Source organism: Bactrocera tryoni, chromosome 2, assembly GCF_016617805.1.
Source record: "Bactrocera tryoni isolate S06 chromosome 2, CSIRO_BtryS06_freeze2, whole genome shotgun sequence".
NCBI classification, from domain to species: Eukaryota; Metazoa; Arthropoda; class Insecta; order Diptera; family Tephritidae; genus Bactrocera; species Bactrocera tryoni.
Genome location: NC_052500.1, coordinates 42,795,625 through 42,813,316, shown reverse-complemented (window position 1 = coordinate 42,813,316; position 17,692 = coordinate 42,795,625). Strand labels below are relative to the sequence as shown.

The 17,692-nt window shown below is 37.5% G+C and overlaps 1 protein-coding gene across 1 annotated transcript; it reads right to left on the bottom strand.

The window, feature by feature from the left end:
* Window positions 1-10,878: 10,878 nt before the first annotated feature.
* LOC120769411 lies at window positions 10,879-17,028 on the bottom strand. Its single transcript, XM_040096389.1, has 2 exons — window positions 16,812-17,028; window positions 10,879-11,715 (listed from the first exon to the last, which is right to left on the bottom strand). Exon 2 carries the CDS (start codon window positions 11,694-11,696, stop codon window positions 10,971-10,973), a length of 726 nt encoding a protein of 241 aa, XP_039952323.1. The 5' UTR covers window positions 11,697-11,715; window positions 16,812-17,028; the 3' UTR covers window positions 10,879-10,970.
* Window positions 17,029-17,692: the final 664 nt, after the last annotated feature.

The window sequence follows — 17,692 nt, the reverse complement described above, 5'->3', positions numbered from 1 at the left end:
AATATTCTCCCTTGAATTTCGGCAAATTCATTTTAGGGAGCCTTGAGCTGTGAGAAGCTACGAAAGATGTTACGGCAAGTGAATTTTTATTTTTTGCTAAAATTGACTTTATTATGGACTTCGTTTGAACGATGATGTCCTCTAACTCCCCTCGGGCCATGTCGCCTTCATCAATTTCTTCAACCTTTGATTGGCACTTCATTAATTTTTCACTATGTGAATTTAATATATCGAGACGACATTCCAATTCTATTGGATCTAAAGACATAGTGTTTTCGAGAAGGCCCGGTTTAATGCGCAAAATACTACTTTTCGCAACCGTTCTTTGACGTCTTAACGATTTTAAGTCCGTCAACTCCTTACTTGGAGACAGGTTTGCGAGAGTTGGCTTTGGCTTGCTCATTTTACGTTGGTTAAATTAAATTTCCGAAGGAAAGACTATAACGGTTGGCAACAGATATATCAAGAATCGATAATGAAAACGAAAAAATAAATGTCGATTCCCAAATATACGAAAGCCAAACCAATAGCAATAAAGGCTGGCAACAAATATATTTGGAATCGGTTACGAAAACGAAAAGAAAATAATATCGATTCCCAAGTACACGAAAGCCAAACCAATAAATGCGCAAAATGAGCAATAGCACAAGAAAGTAATTTAATCGGAAAATGTCCGAACGAAAATCGACAAAATTTGCAAAAAACGACAGATAATTGCAAATGCGGATCGGAAAAATTGCGAAAAACGAGATAATTTAATTTTGCAATTAATAATTTTTTCACCTTTATTTCAAAATAAAGGGCTACCGCAAAATCCCAAAATCCCTTATTCACCTTGAATTCGTATATTTACGTATGAGTATGTACTAATATATACATATATGTATGTACATATGTATAATAAATACAATATAGTCAATATGATATAAAGTGAAAAGGGAGAGCCAAAAACTGAAAGTGCACTTGTTTTGTTGTATGTCTTTTTTTTGTTTGGACTGCTTTCAGTAATTCGCACTCGTTACCTGGTGCGTCGACTGTTTGCCGGCGCTTACGTCCCTTCTGCAGAGAATGCAGTGGCAGCTCATTCCCACGACAGCAGCGGTTTGATGGTAGCAGAGACGATGGCAGCAGCGGCGTTGTGGTAGCGGCGGCGTTGTGGTAGCGGCGGGTTGATGGCAGCAGCGGTGCGATAACAGGGAAGTGATTTCAATGAAGTAATTACCGCAGCAACGGATTGGCAGGAACGGATGATTGCCACGGTTTTTTGGGCTAACCGGTTTTTTAATTTGCGGCACTTCAAACAGTTTAGAAAACTGTTTTTTTTTTTAACTGTAACTTGGCTTGTAAGTACCACTTTTTATTTTCTTTAGTTACATATGTACAGGCGAATTATATTTATGTATATACGTAGATATATATATGCACACAATTTAGAAATTTTGTCACTTTGCCTTTCGTTCTTTCACTACTGTAAATTTCCTTTTTCTTTTTCTTTTCTTTCGCTATCATAAGCTTAGGTACGTATGGACGTAGGATATGGGTAAGTACTTTTTTTTTGTTTCACCTATGTATATGTATGTTTGCGTGTATATTTGGCCACTGTATTTTTTCAAATATTCACGTACATATGTAAGTATTAAATACTTTTCCGCCACTTTTTCACTCTCGTTTTGAGTTTTATATTTTATTTTTCCTTTATTTAGGTATCACGATCCCTGCACAACTTGGTCACTTCCACTGTATATATATGTATGAATTATGTACATATAGGTATGTATTTCTATATGTATTTTTAGTTAAGGTTATTATTTTTTATTTCTTTGTTTTTTGTTTTTGTTTTTTCAGGTTTAATATTTTTTTTTTTTTTAATTTTGGTCACCACTTTCACTTCGCCGAAAGCCGAACACCGAAAACCGAGATTGACAGGCAATTAGAAACGATATGGTTATTAAACCCGAAAACGAAAGTTAAATAAAATTCTTAGTTCACGCACTAAGTCCCTGCTCGGGCGCCATGAAAATTCTCAAGCGTTTTTGAGAAGCGAAAATATAAACTTGGGAAATGCGCGAATAAAACAAGAAGCCTAATTGCCTGTCTCGTAAATAAATTGCGATAATAAATGAAAACGCGTCCGGTCGATTCGATGATTCTAATACCAATGCTTCTTTATTTAATTTCATTTAGTTGCTTAGCCTAAATCTTAAACTAACGGCTTAAACTAGTGGTAATGTTCATATGTATAAAAAAGGGGTAAATATAATTATCTTCAACTTTTCGTTCAATATTGTAATAGATTATTGTAAGTATTAAGGTAAGTAGTAGATTAGTAGTATGAATGCATAATTAAGGTAAGTGTACAATAATTTAAATAATTCAATATTTTATAATTTTTTATAATTCATTTTTCTTAATTTTAATTTCAGGTTTAAATATACATATATATCTTGTCGCTTGACGCAACACTGGGGGAATTTGGTTATTGTAGTTTTAGTTGTTTAGGAGATACATAATGGGTTGTCAAAAAACTCTTGCGGTATTTTTATTGAATTGTTTTTTTATTGAAATTGAAATGAATTTTTGATGACTCATGACCAGCTCTTGACCGATGCTACGGCTGCTACTATGCCTAGTCGGTATTTTCTCTTTATTTTGCTCCATGTTTGCGACTCTATAACTCACGAACGACTTAAAAAAACGACAATCAATCAAACACGTGTTAGCGCGTAAAAAGAGCTTTCCAAAAAGGTATAGCATGACCCGATGCGACGAATAAAACTAGAACTACGCGCTTTCAGCGCCAACTAGCGAAAATACCGCAAGACTTTTACATAAAACTTATTAGAAGGCGGGGCCAAGCCCACATCTTAATTTAGTGCTTAGGTATGGCACTGTATAGGTTTTCGGTTAATGGCGATTTGTGGGCGTAGCAGTGGTCCCATTACGCCCATCTATGAACTCGAATTTTTATTTGTACTAAGAAACCTGCATACCAAGTTTCGTCAAGATATCTCAATTTTTAATTAAGTTACAGCTCGCACGGACGGACAGACAGACCGTCAATCGGATTTCGACATCTTTCGTCACCCTGATCATTTATAAGTATATACTTATGTACATAACCCCATATCTATCTCGATTAGTTTTAGGTGATACGAACAACAATTAGGTGAATAAAACTATAATACTCTGTAGCAACTGGTTGCAAGAGTATAAAAATATAGTTTAAAAAAACTAAAAAACACGCTTTTAAAGCATATCAAACTAAAAAGTGAAAAATAATTCTTTGTATAAACTAACAATAATAATGAAGGAAAAATTCCTGCATTAATGTGAAAATAGCGTGGAATGCTCGATATATGAAAAATATGTCACAAAGCACCCCACGCTTTTCTCACAATAATGCAGGAATTTTTCCTTCATTATTATTGTTAGTTTATACAAAGAATTATTTTTCACTTTTTTGTTTGATATGCTTTAAAAGCGTGTTTTTTAGTTTTTTTAAACTATATTTATTTTTAATTTTTTAGTGTGATGTGAGAAACCTCAGATTTGTTAAAATATGAACTATGACATGTAGTATTGGTTAAGTAAATCGATAATTAGACAGCATTTAATATCTACTAGTAACCTTTTATTGACTAATTGTTATATTATTTGCGACCTAGAACTTGACGACTTTCCGAATTATTATTTCTTAATCGAATCATTTCTTCGGAAGCTTCACTGTTACATGGGGTTTTACCTGCCAACTTTGAACAGTCTAGTTCTTCAATTCGAATTCCGTCCAAAGATCTACAACGACTAAGTGCTACATAAGCTTGTCCAGCAGCAAATAGTCGAGAGCCCAGATAAATTACTGCATGATCTACTGCGCAACCTTGCATCTTATGAACGGTCGACGCCGAACTCAGTATTATTGGCAACATTCGTCTCTCAGCGATTCTATAGCTGTATTTTGCTGGAATTTGTATCGATATTGGCTTAATTACGTGTTCACCATCTAAGCCGAAATTAATACGTACTGATGGGATGTCTTCTGCATATACTTGGTCCTTGCGAAAATTTTGCCAGATAATTTCTGTAACAAATTCCATATTACCATTCACTAAACTTTTTGACACGTCAATATTCCACCTTAACATCACTTTTGCTCCAACGAATATCTTTAATACATTAGGAAGACCTCCTGTTTTATTGATATCATTCGGTATTACAGTATTTAAGTCCTTATTACCTAAATTTCGTATAGCGTCAATGAGTTGGTCTTGTGCTTTAATCGTATAAATAACAGTCCCTTTATCTTGAAAGCTCTTCAGAACTTTTTCATTATGTATAACAACTTGGTCGCTACTAGGGTAAATCCTTAAAGGTTTCTCAATTGAGAATTCTTCAGTGGTATCTGTTGACACTTTTTCAAGAAGAACTTCAAGATGCTTCGACGTCAACTTTCCAACTCTTAAAGCATTAAGCACATCTATAAATGTCGTATTTTCTGTTGACGCATGTTTTGTTGGAGTTCAACCAAGCGGAATTTTCGCCACAAATGTGTAGCGGGTTTCATATGTTCTGGCTGTTGAAATACTTGATGTCCTCGGACAGGTGGTAACTGCATTAAATCACCAAAGAGTAAGACATTTATACCTCCAAACCAACGTCCTGTCTCTTTAGTTGGCGCAAACGAGAGTCGATCATGCAAAGCATTTCATAAGGCACCATAGAAATTTCGTCTATGAACAGAAACTCAACGTTTTGCCATAACTGGCGCATCCCTCTTAAATAATTTCCTGTAAGAAGTGGCATGTTAATGATGACGCCATCTTTTTGTACTGGTAGTTTCAACAGGCTGTATAGTGTAGAACCTCCGACCAACCGTGCTGCAACTCCAGTAAGAGCACCAACTTTCACGACCAATTTTCCATAACATCGGTTAACTTGGTTTTTCAATACATTAAAAAAAATTTCTCTCGTTTAATATCACCATTAAGTTGATTTTTAATACTCTCTGTAATGACAGTAAACAATTGTTTTTGATCAATATTCATAGCGTGCTGTGCTCTTTGAAATTGATCATTGCTCATTTCTGTGTCCGGTAATTCTTCTTCTATAACTTCAGGATTAATAATCTCTGGCTTTTCTAAAATTTCAAATGCATCATCTGATTGAATGCATTTTCAAGCTGTTGGTCACGCTCTCGAAATTGGCGCATATACCTGCTCATTTCCTTCAAACGATTCTCTCGATGTAAAAACGCCTCTTTTGCATTATCGAAACCTTCAAGTAATTCAGTTTCCAAACGATAAGGCATATATTGAAGAAGTAAGCTATAGAAAAAGTTGTCGGGATCTGATGTTGCTATAAAATATGGCACCCTAACAACTGCGGAAACCTTTCTCACAACCATTTTGCTCTTATCTAATAGCGCAATGAGTGGACGACGTGTGTTACGAAATTCTTCATACGCGTCGTGATCAACACTTTCCTCAGTTTCGCTTACTTTTTTCGGATAGAATGGTTCAAACAACATTGCAAACTCTGTAAGGTTCATGTTTGCAAAATCGTAATCGGGAGATTGTAAGGGACGTTTTTGATATCTTTCAAAGATATTACTATAATAACCAGTTGCGTGCCCGTTTCTGTCGATTTGCAATACTCTGTAACGCTGTTCTGCCTTTCTTGTGTTCAGAAAAATGCAGCTTCGAGAACTGTCTCGTAATGGGATATGACAAAGTCTATATGCACATTCTGCAGCTGATACTTGTCGTTCATGAAGAATCTTCATACATATGCTGAACAGTTTGCGTGAAATATCAGTTTCTTCGCGTTGAATTTGCTGTATTGCCTGCGCAATTCCAGAATCCATACCTGCAGGTTCTGCTTTCAATGGGTACTTTGCTATATAGTACGCTATCGCTTCTTTTTGATCCGCATGGCTGAATATCCATGTTGCCTGCCCACAGTCTTAGCAACTCTGGGTGGTAATTATTTATTCAAGCATCTTCCTTTCGACGCTTAAGTAAACAAATTCTACTTCCGTTACGAAGAAAATCATCTGAAAAATGTGACACAATTCGTGTCTCGTCACATTCTTGGCGTGGAAAGTTGAATCGGCATCTTATAGAAGTATTATTTTTTGAACAAGTTTGTGTATGCCGATAAATTTGACATTTTTTAACTAATTCTTGAAGCTCTGGGTCTTCTTCTTCTGGAGGGATTCTACAGCAACAATTAAGATCCAGAAGAAGTTTCCCTTCTTTTGAGTCAAACTTTCGATCCAAATCACCACATGAAGGTGAGGACTGTTCCGATTCTGAAATTCAATGCGCCACATGATCAATGATCCTTAATTTTTCCGCCAAACAGATATAGTGCTTTTGATTCTATAATATTCAAAGAAGGATAAGGCACAAAATAGATAGTCGTTACGTTGAAATCTTGTGTCACTTCCCAAAATTCTAAACTGAAAGTAGTCTAACGCTGTAATATTTACAGGCCTTTGTTCTTTGAACCCGTTTTTCCGTAAGGAAACAATAAGTACCAGGCAAATTCTTCTGCTCTCAGTTCATGTCCGATATTATTGTCTTTCGTTTTGCGGGTAATTTCGTTAAGGTTTCGTGAAACCTGTAGTTCATCTTCCACATTGGGTTGCATTATATCAATCGGCGCCATCAAAGATGTCTGCAGTGGAATTAAATGATTAGGTAGTTCATGTTGAGGAGTAATCATTTCAGACGCTGCCGTTACTATCTCAATACTCTGCTGTATTTCTATCTCATCAGGCTCATCTGTTTCATATACAACATCAACGTAATCAAGAGTATACTGCACATTTTTGCTGCCTGTTGTACGTTTACAAATCCTCACAAGCTCGTCTAAATTGTCGCATTCGATAATGCAGGCTTTTCCATTGTTATCCTTTGCTCTAGATCCCTTTTGACCACAAGAATGTGAGTTAGTGAAGTAATATTTGTTATCATAGTACATCACTCCGAATGATTGTCCATCTGTTATTATTATGCCGGCGCTATGTTCCATGAAAAGATCTTCCAACCCTTGACGAAGGGTGCGTCCGAAGTTTGTTTCATTATTCTTGTCGCTCAAGCTTCCAATATGCTTGGTTCATCGCCAAAAGTGATCGGAAACCGTTTGGCGAATGCGACTAAAACAGCTTTTATTGCGTGGAAATTTCAAACCAGTACGTATCCATCGGCTTCAATACGATAGCCCATTAAATTTCGCTCCGTTTGAAATCTTATATTGCTGTAGATTTGGTCACCCGTTATCATATTCAGGTTGAGGGTGTTTGTTGACATTTGTTAGACAATGCCATCGCACAGCATTGTTCACCTGCAAATCCTGATGTGAATATGAGCTCGTTTCCTTGGTGCCATAAAGCACGCACAATTCTCGAAAAATCACATATTCTTGTGTAAGCACTAGTGTTATTGTTAAGTTCATCATTGATTTCATTCATAACCTCTATTGGAGCTTTTTCTACTCTAATAATATCCTCTTCATTCATTAAGACGTTTTGATCGATATTGACGTCTTTATAAAGAGGATTGTTAGAGACCAACCAATGTAATGCATTATATACCTTTTGCCTAGATACTGAAAACTGTCGCGTTACATTAATATTTTCCAAAACTTCAGTAATGGCAACTATTCCAGCATTATTAGTGGTTCTTGGTAACATGTTCGGAAGTTTTTCAATAACTTCGAAAACATCCTGAGCAAACAGTACTGCTTGACCTCGAAAACTATATTGCCCAAATACACCGCTTAATTTTATAATTTTGACAAATGGAATAATACGTGAAATCAGCCTTTGCTCGGCTTGAGATAATTTCGAAATCACGTCTGGAATAAAGCCTGGATCTAGATTGTTCCAATAAGATTTAGATGGTGGAATATTTTTCATTGAATTCAAATGGGTTTTGCAACGATTGCAAACAACCACACATTTTTTTGCTTTAATTCATTAGGCAAATATGTGTAAGCTATAGCATCTACAATCCACTTAAAAATTTGATGTTTATAGCATAGTTTAGTACAAACTTCACATATCGCATCGCAAAACGAGTTAATTGCCTGCCTAAAGCTCGTTATACTGGCTTTACGTAACCTTCGGACCTCTTCGTTTTGTTTCTTCATTTGCATCAAACGAGCCTCTCTGGCTTGCTTTGGTTCTAAGGCTCGGCTTTCCGCTGCATGCTGACGCATTTGCTGCAAACGAGCCTCTCTGGCTTGCTTTGGTTCTAAGGCTCGGCTTTCCGCTGCATGCTGACGCATTTGCTGCAAACGAGCCTCTCTGCCTTGCTCTGGTTCTGAGGCTCGGCTTTCCGCTGCATGCTGACGCATTTGCTGCAAACGATCCTTTCTGACTTCCTCTGGTTCTGAGGCTCGGCTTTCTGCTGCATGCTGACGCATTTGCTGCAAACGAGCCTCTCTGCCTTCCTTCGACTGCTTGGCTCTATAACTTCTCATATAGAGCCTTTTTTTCTCCTTTATTTTCTCTAATTCGACGATCTGACGATCTTTCCATTCTTTCACTGAGATTTGTTGTTTCTTGTATAAACAATTCGTCAAATAAAATTAATTTATTAGTTTATAATGAAAAGATTTTAATCAAATATACTATACGACACACAAACTTTTTGAATATCTATGTAAATATATTTCGCTTATAATTTTAAATTGTCACAACCATACACTTCGACTGTTTTTTTCGTTTGATTGTATACCTAATATATTCCTGATATTTATTATATTTATGATGTCCCGCGGGAACCAAAAAAGTAACGGTACAAACTTGGGTTAATCCATTTCTATTGTTCTTGACTAGCACTTATAATTCAAGTGGTCGACCCGGAAAGTAGGTAAGCTAGGTAGGTGGGTTGTCTCATTTTCCATTTTTTCAGGTAGAGGGGTTCAAATAAGGGGTAGGTAGAATATTTCTTTGTGTATTTAAAATTTTTATGAATTCTTATTTTATATTGAAAGAATCTATTTTTTCTTCTATGAGATTTACCAATATTGTGAAATATAAACGAATATAACTTAAATCGTATTCTCCGCCATTAGATTCGGTGACAATTTTTAAAAAGCTCACATCGACATGACAACCAAAGTTAAAAAAAGGGAGTTTTCTACTGCAGTTGCTTCTCGGAAGCATTTTGAAAACTAGTATCTGAATTTTTTTACTACAAAAATTTTATTATAAGTATTAATTTTTTTATAACCTAAAAGTCACATGTTTTGCATTATTTGATATTATTTCTTCTGGTGCGCGGTTATACTTATATACATAAGTATATCTATACAAAGTATACTTTCTTTAAGGATATACATATGTATATTTCAGTATATACATATGCTACTCAAATGTCGCCAAAACTAGTTCTATATAGATGTTGCATATTTTTGGTGAGCTCCTTCAACTTACTGTCGCCTTCCTACAGTGTCGCTCAAATATTCTACGTTTCAGTACCACTTAAAAAAGTTACAAACATACATACATACGCCTTCCTATAGTGTCGCTCAAATTTTCTACGTTTCAGTACCACTTAAAAAGTTAAAAACATACATACATACATACATACAAGTGAAGCTAATAAAAGCGTATTAAAAAGTGCCGCCAGTGTGCTTAAAAAGTGACGAAAAAGGGGTATGAACCCGTTAAAAAACCCAAAATTGCCCTTTAGCACAACAGCTAATAATAAAGATATTTTGGAGTAACACGACGTCGGTACCGTATGGGTATGCGTCAACGTCATCGTCACTACTGCTGCTTTAGCAACAGCGACATTCTCGCCTCTGCTAAATCAAAAACGTGCGTGTACAGAAACCATCAACTACTGTTCTGTGAGACCTCACTTTTTACTCTGATCTTCTTTATTAAAATTTATTTTCTCAATACATTGCTTAATTCTAATCTCTTAGTTATTTATAGATGTGTATGTTTAGTGTACATATGTGTAAATGTGTATTTTCTTTTTTTCTGTTTACATTCACTGTGTGACTTAGCGCATCTAACGCACTTATATACATACGTACACAGTCTTCTCGTCAGTTCGGCTCACCAGTGAAACACTAGTGAGTTCACTACCTACCGGTAACCACCACTGGTTACCCACCATAGTACCGCCAATGCAATTCACTCATGAATTTAACACGGCGATGTCATTGGCGGTAACCAGTTTACACTATTCATCTATATTTCACTTCAATATTTCACCACCTACCACTTTCTATGTTTTACTAGTAATTTCACTACTTACGTAGTTCAATTTTTATATGTCAATATTCACATAATTTTCGGGTTTATTTTTATTTACACTTTTGGCTTTATTCTATTTTTTTGTAGCTGAATTGCTTTGCGCAATTGTTTTTTGGCCGGCTCGAAGTCATCGCTATATGGCATTGATTCTGGAAAGATAGATATTAAAATAATTACTTAGTAATGATGTATTTTGACACATAAATAAATATATAATTGAGTGCTATCACAAACATAACATAAAACAGGAGAAAAATTCTCCAATTGCCTGTGCCTTTGCGATTTTAAAAAAATGCCGATAGAAAAAAGATGACCGTTCTCGATTCTGGTTATTATACGAGTGAATTCTTTATTAAACAGATTTCATGGCTTAGCTTAAAAATTAGCCTAACGGCATAATCTAGTGGTAAGTATATACATATAAGAGAGGGGTAAGTATAGGTAGATATAATTCAGCAATCTTATAATCCACGGTAATAGAGCCTTCTAATACATTTGTAATAGATGTTTTCTTTTTTGTTAATATAAAAATGGTAAGTATTTACATGATATAAAAATGGTAAGTATTTACATGATATACAACAACATTTAATAGTATTCATAGATTCTTTAATTAATTTTACAAATTTCTTTTTAAACCATTATTTTTAGACGGATAAAGTCGCTTGACGCAACACCGGCCACCTTGACAGGATTATGATCCTTCAACTTCGATAGGCAGCAGGGCTAGCTTGTGAATAGGGCGCTTAATGGTGCCTGCCTTGGTTACTACGTCTGCCACTCGCACCTTTCCGTCTCGTCCTTCTACGGTTGCGGCGATTCGTCCTAGTGCCCACTGCTGCGGTGGCGTGTTGTCTTCGTGGACGAGGACGAGATCGCCGGGCTGCAGGTTGCGTTTCGGGTGCAGCCATTTGTTGCGCTCCTGAAGACTGGTAATGTACGTTTTGGACCACTGTCGCCAAAACTGTTGCTTGAGACAGCAAACAAGTTGCCATCTCTCGCAATAGCGAATTGGGTCCGTTGACACTTGTGCCGGTGGTAAGGCTCGGAGGGAGCACCCTATTAGTAGGTGTGCTGGAGTCAATGCTTCGCCGTCGTTGGGATCCTGGCTCAACGGTGCGAGGGGCCGCGAGTTGAGGATGGCCTCCACTTCGGCCAGCAGTGTTGCTAACTCTTCGGCGGTGAGCAGCACGTTGCCCATTGCGCGTACGGCGAGGTGTTTGGCGGACTTCACTGCCGCCTCCCATAACCCGCCGAAGTGCGGCGCCCTCGGTGGTATAAAGGCGAATTTGAACCCTTCTTCGGCGGCGAATTCCATTACTTCCGGAGACTGGGACAGAAACGCCTCTTTGAGTTCGCGCAACTTGCGATCGGCGCCGACGAAGTTGGTTGCGTTGTCGCTGTGTATCGTCTGTGGCATCCCTCGGCGACCAATGAACCTTTTTAGGGCGAGAATAAAGGAATTAGTTGATAAGTCAGAAACTAATTCTAAGTGTACTGCTTTAGACGTGAAACAAACGAAAACAGCGATATAGGTTTTTACGGGTGATCGACCGCGTATTTTCAATGTAGTATAAATTGGACCACAAAAATCTACGCCACATATAAGAAAGGGTCGTAGCGCTCGAAGTCTTTCAACTGGCAAGTTTCCCATTATTTGGGCTTGCAACTTCGGCTTATAATGAAAGCAGTGTGTACAGTTTCTTACGGTTCTACTGCATGCCTCTCTTGCATTAATCACCCATATGCGTTCTCGAAGAAGCGCAACCAACGCCTTTGCCCCTGCGTGGTGATTTCGAAAGTGCAGGAACCGTAAATAACTGATAACGAAGTGCGAATTCTTATTTAGTAATAATGGGAATTTGGCATCGTATGGGAGAGGTGCATTTAAAAGGCGACCTCCTACTCGGATTAATTTGTATGAAAGCGACATTTCCGAGTACTCATGCAAAAACGGATTCAGTTTTTGCAAGTTTGCGGGTAGCGTGGTGCCTTTCGTGAGTTTTTGGATTTCATTCGCAAATTCCGAATGTTGAATCACCTGAACAATTTTTAAAAAACTCAAGTGTAATTCGTCAGATGTCAGGTCCCTTCCCTCCGTAAGCATTTTTGGTCGTCTAATCCACCGTAATAGATAGGCAACCACACGAAGCAATTTTTGATAAGAAGAGAACTTTTCGATAAGGTTCAATAGTGAGTTCTCTTTCACATTCATGGCTAGTGTGAATGTACTTTTCTTCTTCTCTAATGCTTCATCGTCTGGGGAGAGCTGGAAGTGAGTGTTAATTGGCATTAAGGAGGGTTTTCTAGGAGGAACTGTGGACCGCCAACCCTATTGAATTGTTTAATTCATCCACGTTGCAACCCCGAGACACTTGATCCGCAGGATTTTGTTTTGTTGGCACATGTCGCCAATTTATATTGTCAGTCAATTCCTGGATTTCAGACACTCTATTTGCAACAAAGGTTTGTAATGACGATGGATGCGTCTTTACCCAATACAATACGATTTCAGAGTCTGTCCAAAATATAATTTTTTCAAATTGTCGATTCAACATTGGCGCAATTCGTGACCATAATTTGGCAAGAAGATGTGCTGCCGAGAGCTCGAGACGCGGAAGAGACTTGGTCTTCAGCGGAGCCACTCTAGATTTTGCAGTAAGCAGCATGCATTTAATACCACTAGCAGATTGGCTTCGTATGTATATGCAGCATCCGTACGCTCTTATTGAAGCGTCGGAGAAGCCATGTATTTGGCAGATAGCACTCGACTCTAGATTTACGTATCGAGGAATGCTAATTGATGACAGCTGCAGTAGGTTGGCTTTAAAATTCTGCCAGCTAGTATCAAGACGCAATGGAATCGACTCATCCCAATCTAGTTTTTGGATCCAAAGCTCTTGCAATAAGATTTTTGCTTTGGTAACTAGTGGGGCTAATAATCCAAGAGGATCGAAAAGGCGAGCAGAGACTGATAGTATGTTTCGTTTAGTAGCTCGCAGATCATGAAAATTGGCATCCAAAACAAACCGAAACAAATCCTCTTTCGGCAACCAATGGATTCCTAGTGTTTTAGTTGAGTTTTTGTCATTGAAGCTTAATGACTTTTCAGTATAATTACTGTCGAAAAATTTAGGGTGGTTCGAAAACCACTTTGTTAAGGTGAATCCGGCCGAGTTTAATATTTTAATTACTTCACTTCTTATAAGATCTAGAGACTCAAAATTTTCAGATCCTGTTAATAAGTCATCAACATAAAAGTCTCTTTTAATGGCCAATGAACCGAGTGGGTATTTAGTTGCATTAGCATCACTGAGCATTTGTAAACACCGTGTTGCGAGAAATGGAGCAGGCGCAGTGCCGTATGTTACGGTGTTAAGACGAAAAATTTGAATTTGCTCAGAAGGATGCTCTCTCCACACAATAAGCTGACAATTTCTGTCTTCTTCATGCATGATTATTTGACGGTACATTTTAGTAATGTCCGCTGTTAGTGCATACTTATGTAAGCGAAAACGAAGAAGAGTTGAATATAATTCTTCTTGGATGGTTGGACCTACCATCAAAAGCTCATTTAATGAAATTTGAGAAGAAGTACGACTCGACGCATCAAAGACAACTCGTAATTTTGTTGTTGTGCTTTCAGGCCTCAAAACACACTGATGCGGAATGAAATAGTGTGGTTCACTCGGGATCTTATTATTTGTTGGGCTCATGTGACCCAGCGCTTTATACTCATTCATGAAGTCCAGATACATTTTACGAAGTTCTGGATCTTTCAATGTTTTCCTCTCCAGGGCCTGAAACCGCCGAACTGCGATTTCATAGGAGTGACCGAGTAACTTACGGTCAGCTTTAAAGGGCATTCTGACTTGAAGCCTTCCTGAAGGTAATACTTCAGTTGTTTTGACGAAAAATTGTTCACATTCATTTTGTTCAGGTGTGAATTTGTTGCCAATTGTTTCTGAAGGAAGTTCCTCCAGAGCCCAGAATTTTTGGACTACTGAATCTATTGACGTTAAGTCTTCTTCAGTTTGGCATAATGTGCTATTTACTTCGGGAGGAGGACTAAGACTGCTGACATATTTACCAGAAACAATCCATCCCAAAAGAGTTTTCTGTAGCGTTGGTTGATTAGGGCCACTTTTAATTTGACCAACCGCTAATAAATCGAAAAAGGTTTCCGCCCCTAATAACATATCGATCTTTTGAGATTTTTGGAATTCTGGATCCGCCAATTTAATATTGTGCGGAATTTTCCAACCATTAATATTAATGGTATGGTCTGGATGATTAGCCGAAATACATCGCATAATCCAGAATTCCGCCGAAAATTCATAATTATTTACGCGCGATTTCACAAATGCGCTTAATTTGGCCCCAACTTTTGTACTTGAATTACCAATCCCGATAATATTTAAAGTCCTGTTTTGGCGTCGAATCCGCAGTTTTTGGGCCAAATCCTCCGTTATAAAGTTGACTTGACTTCCCGAGTCCAGCAAGGCTCTTGCGGGCAGGTACTCTCCACAGCTTGATCTCACCAGAATAACTGCTGTTGCCAACATTACCCGATCAGGCACACTTATTGTATGCATTGCGTGTGTAGTTGTTGTTGGTTGCGGATGAGGTTCAGCAGCGAAGGATACAGGATACTGGTGCAGTAATGTGTGGTGGGACCGATTACACACGCGACATCGATCCGCTCTGCATTTGGATACCGTATGTCCCTTACGCAAACAATTTATGCATAAGGGCACTGATTTGACAAACTCAAATCTCTGTTGAACAGAGAGAGTTTTAAAAGAGGGGCAAGCTGTTAAGTAGTGGTCCTTCGATTTACACTGCTGGCATGTTGGCTGCTTTGCATTCGCTGCAACTAAAGCGGATTTAGTTCCATTCATGTGAGGCTGCTTCACGTGGTTCGCGCTGGCTGCTGCTATGGGTCTCGTCCTCGAAGATGATGCGCCTTCAGCTGATAGGTGCTGGTACCGTCTATTTAAGGTGGCTTCACAATCCTTCCACAATGGTAACTTGTCGTAATCCAGCTGTTCTTCCCACTTTGATCGGGTGGCAGAGTCAACTTTTGTCATGACTATGTGAATAATTATCGCATTTGTGATTTGTTTCTCATCGCCCAGCGATAGCAATGAGTCATATACAGCCGACACTTCATCAATCATCGCGCGCAATGAAGTGGCTGAAGGCTTAGGGATAGTTGGCAGCTCAAAAAGTTTTGAAATCGTATTAAAAAAAATCAAACATTTATTGTCGTAAACCTTTTTGAGACTTGCCAACGCCTTCGGATAATTTTCATCCGACATTTGAAACGCCTTTACCGTGCCCAGAGCCTCCCCAGATAGACAATTAACCAGATGGTTAAATTTTTCAATATCTGGGATGTTTGGATCATTGTGAACCAAACTCTCAAACAAACTCATGAAATTTTTAAATTCCGAATATTCTCCCTTGAATTTCGGCAAATTCATTTTTGGGAGCCTTGAGCTGTGAGATGTTACGAATGAAGTTTCAGCAATAGATGTTCTATTTTTGGCCAAAATTGTTTTAATTATGGATTTTGTCTCTACAATTATGTCCTCTAACTCCCCTCGGGCCATGTCGTCTTCATCAATCTCTTCAATTTTAGATTGACATTTCATCAATTTCTCACTATGCGAGTTTAGTATATCAAGACGACATTCCAATTCGATTGGATCTAATGACATAGTCTTTTCTAGAAGACCCGTTTTTATGCGTAAAATGCTACTTTTCGCCACCGTCCTTTGACGCTTTAATGACTTTAAGTCGATCAACTCCTTACTTGGAGAGATGTTGGCGATAGTTGGCTTTGGCTTGCTCATTTTGCTTATTTAAATTAAATTTCCGGAACCAAAACTATACAGGTTGGCAACAGATATACTATTAAGGATCGATAACGAAAACGAAAAATATATGTATAGCGATTCCCAAATACACGAAAGCCAGACCAATAGCAATAAAGGTTGGCAACAAATATATTTGGAATCGGTTACGAGAACGAGAAAAAAAAATGATATCGATTCCCAAGTATACGAAAGCCGAACCTATGAAGTATGCAAAATAAGCAATAGCACAATTGAACGTTCTGGAAAATGTTTTTTTTTTTTTTTAAGCGAGAAAATTTTCCAAAGAACCGTAAAACTTTATTTCGTTTAAAATTTAAAAAAATTTTTTTTTTTTTTTTTTTTTTTGCAAGATATAAAATGTCGCACTTTAATGTTCAATTAAGAACGCTACCGCAAATCCCACGATCCCTCTTTCACTTATGTAGATGCATAGATGCATAGATGCATAAATGCTTATGTACATGTGTATGTATATATACGTATGCGAATATTAAAATATAAATCCATGCAATAAGAAAATATACGTATGTGAAAAAATGTGAAAAGAGGGAGAGCCAAAAACTGAAAGTGTGCACTTGCTCTTTGTTTTGTTTAATTTTCGTACTTGTCTTTTTCTTTGATTCGCACTACTTTCAGTGATTCGCACTCGTTACCTGTTGTGAATGCGTCGGCGGTTTGCCTGCGTTCACTTCCCTTTTGCAAACGATGCAATTGCAGCTCATTCCCACGAAGTGTCAGCAGCAGTGGATGTACCGTCGATATAAAGTTGACGTAGCAGCGGAGCGACGGTTAGCGTTGACGCAGCAGCAGCGATGATGACGATGTTGACGCAGACCCTTGCGAAATTAGTATACAGTTTTTTTTTTTTTTTTTTTTTTTTTTTTTTTTTTTTTACCGGTGTTGGACTTCAATTTTTTTTTTTTTTTGAGTCAACGGCACTAGCGGCACTTTTTTTGTGTTTTTGTTTTTTTTTTATAACAGCACAGCAGCACTTAGCGGTATAGATATATATATATTTTTTTTTTTTACAGAAATTACAATTTCACCGAACAGCAATTTAGCGGTTTTATTGGATTGGTTATTTGGCACTTTCTAGCAAAATAAATGTATTTTTTAAGCCTGACTTTATTTCCGCACTCCACTGTAGTTATCCGTTTAATCAAATTATCGAATACTGTCGTTGCTCACGCACTTTTCTAGCACTTTTCTAGCACTATTCTCTTTCGACTGATGGGTAAGTATGTTTGGTATGTGTTACTTTGCGTTTTTTTTTGTTTTTTTTTTTTTTGTTTTTGAATCTTTGGTAACTGAACGTATTGTATGTATGTATAATATGTATATTCCGAATTTATTTTCACTTATTAAAACGTATTTTGTTCCTCTTGTTTTTAGATTTTTAGATTTCTTATTCACTTATTCACTTCACCACCAACCGAACAACGAAATAATGCACAGGCAATTACGAAAAGTTATTATGATTTATTTATTTTTTTTGCTAATAGTTTGCGAAAGCTTGATGCACAGTTTAAATAAT